The 5,349-nt window shown below is 39.4% G+C and overlaps 1 protein-coding gene and 1 long non-coding RNA gene across 2 annotated transcripts; one reads left to right on the top strand and one right to left on the bottom strand.

Annotated features, from left to right (window-relative positions):
* Positions 1-653: 653 nt before the first annotated feature.
* LOC106416442 (laccase-17-like) lies at positions 654-3,316 on the top strand. The gene is made up of 5 exons (XM_048767306.1): positions 654-896; positions 985-1,136; positions 1,218-1,591; positions 1,675-2,649; positions 2,938-3,316. The coding sequence occupies exons 1-5, from the start codon at positions 810-812 to the stop codon at positions 3,066-3,068; spliced, it is 1,719 nt and encodes a 572-aa protein (XP_048623263.1). The 5' UTR covers positions 654-809; the 3' UTR covers positions 3,069-3,316.
* Positions 2,418-4,471, bottom strand: LOC106416443. Its single transcript, XR_002661430.2, has 4 exons — positions 3,591-4,471; positions 3,328-3,507; positions 2,924-3,179; positions 2,418-2,646 (listed from the first exon to the last, which is right to left on the bottom strand). It is a non-coding gene; the product is annotated as an uncharacterized LOC106416443 (long non-coding RNA).
* Positions 4,472-5,349: the final 878 nt, after the last annotated feature.

Genomic DNA, 5,349 nt, shown 5'->3' on the forward strand with positions numbered 1-5,349 from the left:
ACTAACTCCAACATCGGTTAATCTTCTTAAAAAGTTCCCACCTGCAAAATAAAATCAAATTATTAATAAACAGATGAAGTACTTATCACTTAACATGCTTATGGAATGATGAAATCCATTTAGTAAAACCATAACCTTTAACCACATAAGTTATTCTTCTAGAAGTTCCCAAGGGTTGTAAATTGTTTTCACAGACACTTTAGGTCGATCAAGAGTTGTTGTTTGTCGGGTCTAAACAACACTTAGCTAAGGATTATATCAAACAATATTAACTGCCACATTTGGTCCGAGTTACTTACTTTCTCATGTCAAAATTTGAAGTTTAAAATACTCAACGCAGAAGAGGAAGAGGAACTATCATATCTAAGAAACTAAGACTCTTTGCATTTCATATTTAGAATCTACGCCATAGTCTTGAAAAGGAAACTATAGTTTTTGAGGGATTAAACACGGTCAAAGAGATTGACTTATCTTTGACACCACTCAATTCATAAGCTGTTCTCATATATGTTCTAACAACTAGTCGATATCAAGAGTCTCCAATTACACAAACTTCTCTACCAATATCTTTTTGTTTCTACATAAATAACTACTAAAATCTTTTTCTTCAATATTTCCAGCTCAAGCAAACACCTAACTTTCCTTTCTATATATACACTAAATGTTGAAACAATGAATACACAATCTACAGCAAAAACAAAAACAAAACAGAAATAGAATAACAGAGGCAGACCATTCAGTAACCGTGTCAACTTTAATCAACGCCTCAAGGTCCAAGCTCGCTTAAAGATCCTAAGGATATAAAACAAATGGCGGTTTGGCTTCTCTTTGCTGTTCTCTCTTGTGTTCTTCTTCCTGATCCTGTTTTTGGGATTACAAGGCATTATACACTGGAGGTATGTGAAAACTCGTTTATTCTGAGTAAATGTTAAAATTGTAAACGAAGGGTTGGACATGATTATGTGATGTTTCGTTTTTTCACAGATCAAAATGCACAACGTAACACGTCTTTGCCACACGAAGAGTCTTGTTTCTGTTAACGGACAGTTTCCAGGGCCTAAGCTTATTGCTAGAGAAGGTGACCAGCTTCTGATCAAAGTTGTTAACCATGTGCCAAACAATATCTCTATCCACTGGTAATAATAATTATCTTTAAACACTTTTTAGCACTATTAATAGCGCAATGTTTGATTACTAACACTTGGGTTTAATCTCAGGCATGGGATCAGGCAATTACGGTCTGGCTGGGCTGATGGACCAGCTTACATAACCCAATGTCCTATTCAGACAGGGCAAAGTTATGTCTACAACTACACCATTGTTGGCCAAAGAGGCACTCTGTTTTACCATGCTCACATCTCATGGCTAAGAGCAACAGTCTATGGTCCTATTATCATCCTTCCCAAACGCGGTGTTCCTTACCCCTTCCCCAAACCTCACAAAGAAGTTCCCATGATCTTTGGTGAGTGGTTCAACGCAGACCCTGAGGCAGTCATTCGCCAAGCAACCAAGACAGGAGGTGGGCCTAATGTCTCTGATGCTTACACCATCAACGGGCTTCCCGGCCCGTTATACAACTGCTCGGCTAAAGGTAATCGTCGATTCCTATCCTACAACTACTTTAATGGTTTGATATAAGAATATGATCTCTGTAACCAATGGTGTTTAAAACAGATACATTCAGACTGAGAGTGAAGCCAGGAAAAACATACCTTCTAAGGCTAATCAACGCCGCGCTTAACGACGAGCTCTTTTTCAGCATCGCAAACCACACGGTCACAGTCGTCGAAGCTGACGCGATCTACGTCAAGCCATTCGAGACGGATACCGTCTTAATCGCTCCTGGCCAGACCACAAACCTCCTGCTGAAGACCAAACCGAGTTACCCGAGCGCCTCTTTCTTGATGACCGCTAGACCGTACGCCACAGGTCAAGGAACTTTCGATAACTCTACAGTTGCGGGCGTATTAGAATACGAACAACCTAAACACGCGAGGAGGAGCTCTATCAAGAATCTTCCGCTCTTCACACCGGTTCTTCCCGCTCTAAACGATACAAACTTCGCTGCCAAGTTCAGCAACAAGCTGAGAAGCCTGAACAGCAAGAGATTCCCAGCTAACGTGCCTCTGAAGGTAGATCGGAAGTTCTTCTTCACGGTAGGATTGGGAACAACTCCGTGCAATCATAAGAACAACCAGACGTGCCAGGGTCCAACTAACACCACGATGTTCGCTGCATCGATCAGCAACATCTCCTTCACGTTGCCGACGAAAGCTCTCCTTCAATCTCACTACTCTGGGCAATCGAATGGAATGTATTCTCCAAACTTCCCATGGAATCCCGTAGTCCCGTTTAACTACACAGGCACTCCGCCTAACAACACCATGGTTAGCACCGGGACGAACGTGATGGTTCTGCGTTATAACACCAGCGTGGAGCTGGTGATGCAGGACACTAGCATCCTTGGTGCGGAGAGCCATCCTCTTCACCTTCACGGCTTCAACTTCTTTGTCGTCGGCCAGGGGTTTGGGAACTTCGACCCGAACAAGGATCCTAAGAACTTCAACCTTGTTGACCCGATTGAGAGGAACACAGTCGGTGTGCCTTCTGGCGGATGGGCTGCTATTCGATTCCTTGCAGATAACCCTGGTAACAGAAACTATTACTCTTTCATTTTCATTTTAGTAAGATTTAGTTTCAAAATAATTGTGGTTTTAGAATTTCAATACAAAATTTCTATTCTATTTTCTACCGGTTGAAATGTGGCAGTGTATAATGATGTTTTTATTTAGAAAATATACAAAATTAAATGTTTTTTTTAATTTGTGTGCGTAAATCTACAACAACGACTAAAATGGAAAGGATGAATAAAAATCAAAAATATATTAGTGTAATCTTATATGAAAATTATAACTAAACTTACAAAATGTTTGACAGGAGTGTGGTTCATGCACTGTCACTTGGAAGTACATACCAGTTGGGGTTTGAGGATGGCTTGGCTTGTTCTGGATGGAGATAAGCCTGATCAGAAACTTCTTCCTCCTCCTGCGGACTTGCCCAAATGCTGATAAGCATGTCATCAAGTCTTTTATTCTTTTTGTTTCCTGTCTCTTCTTTCTTCCAAGCTTCAAGCATGTTTTTTCTCCCGGCCAATTATCAGTTTGACATGAGGTCAATTCCTGTTCAATAATTTGACATGAGGTCAATTTCTGTTCAATTATTTACTGTTGCAGCGCTCTGTTTTCTGTAAGTGTAGATCTAAGTAATGTAATACCATGCTAAGTTAATATATGTATACACAATTTAATTTGCAAAAGTTGGACTTACCTTCTGTAGTTATTATCACAATCTCTGTAACAACTAACTGTTGAAGATAACATACAAACAGTTTGAATCAGATGGAGATACCCGCCTTTGTTAGATGGACATAAGACTGAAAAGAAACTTCTCCCTCCACCAAAATTATTTACCGAAATGTTGATATCCTAATCGAAGTCCTATTTCGTCCTGATCAATATTTTTGTTATGTCAGTTTATGAAATAGACCAAAGAACCACTGTAATAGAAAAAAGCATGCAAGACTTGCATACCAGAATGTCTGTGAGGATCAGCTGTACTTGGGAAAGTTTTAGTTAAAAAGGACTACGCATTCAAGCATCATACTTTCAAGTGCCTAAACAAAATTGAGTTTGTATCAAACATTTCTAGTTTATTCCACAATTTCAATTCGCTAAACTTAGAGCAAATGCCAACACTTTTCAAGTGCTCATCTTCAAGATCCAAAGTCTAAACATTAGTTGAAGGTTGCAACTTTGCATTCAATAATCATCCAACCAGAGTAACAGTAAAAAGGGCAATATCAGACTACCAAAACAGATGATGAAAACTATAACAGAGAGTTCCCACAATCAAATCTTTCATATTATATGAACTGTCACTAATGGACAATCGTTTGCTACCCAAAACTTTGAAAACTCCACTAGAAGTAGCCAACTTTAACCTTAATTCTCCTTTTGATTTTGCTCTTCCTCTCCTCAAAGCCAATCTCTCCATCTTCTTCTTGCTCTTTTTCTTCTCGTTACTGGTCTCCTGCTTCTCTTCGTTCCATTGCTCTTGTTTCAACTTCACATCCAACTTATCATCCCATGTCCACAACATCTTCTTCTTCTTCTTATCACATCCTGTTTCTGACCAGAGTTTCACTTTTCCCAGGAACGAATCTTCTCTCCGTTTTCCACCAAATCATCAAACCCCCCCCCCCCCCCCCAACCTCGACCTCGACCCAGCTCCTTTCCCTCACGCCTTGCCTCGAATCTTGGCTTCGTCCATTTTAATCTCACGGTTGAATCTCATTTAATGTTCTTAAAAATATAATGAAAGAAAATCACAACTAATTACATGTCTTTTTCTATTTTGCACGGCCAGACAAAATCAAATGAAGTATTAGTTTTTGTTAAAAAACCATTGTAATGTGCTAAAGATACGAGAGTGGATAGGATATCTGTTCTGACTAGGCCTCTTCGGACGGATCCGGATATCCGAGAAATTTAGGGTATCCAGATCTGGATTCGTGGTTTCTGGATTTACGTCTCTATATTCTATTATCCGCGGATATCCGGATCTCGGATAATAAGTCTCAGGCCTAGTTCTGACACCATATCTTAGGTGATATATTTAGTTGATAGGAAGCTAGACAAAATTTTGACCTGTTCTTAGAAAGCACGGGAATTAACGAATAAATTTTATATTATATTTTTGCTGTCAAAAATTATTAGTATTAACTGTTTGTATGAGCTTAATATAATATGTATATTTTTAGTAGTGGTTTCATACGTTTTGGGTGTGCATGATTTATATTAAGTGATTTAAGGTTTGTATGAAATGAAATGTGATCACTACAAGAAAACAACAAGGATACCGAGGGAAAAAATCGTCGAAATTTCGCCGGAATAACGTTATTCCGACGACATACCGACGAAACAAGTCATCGGAAATAATTCCTCGGAATTTCTTATTTCCTCGGAAATCCCTCGGAATTTTCCAACAGAATTTCGAGGAAACAAATTTCCAAGGAAATTCCGAGGATCACTAGTTGGTCGGAAATCTCCTCGGAATATACCGAGGGAGAACTTCGTCGGGATATTTCCTCGGAAGTTCATCGATCGATGTGTTTTTGGACATATATCCATCGATCGATCCGTTTATAAAAAAATGCTCGAAATATACCGAGGGACATCTTCCTCGGAATATTCTGAGGAACATGTCCCTCGGTATATTCCGAGGAACATGTCCCTCGGTATATTCTGAGGAAAGGTGTCCCTCGGTATATTCCGAGGAAGATGTCCCTCG

The sequence above is a fragment of the Brassica napus genome, chromosome C9 (assembly GCF_020379485.1).
Source record: "Brassica napus cultivar Da-Ae chromosome C9, Da-Ae, whole genome shotgun sequence".
Classification (NCBI taxonomy): Eukaryota; Viridiplantae; Streptophyta; class Magnoliopsida; order Brassicales; family Brassicaceae; genus Brassica; species Brassica napus.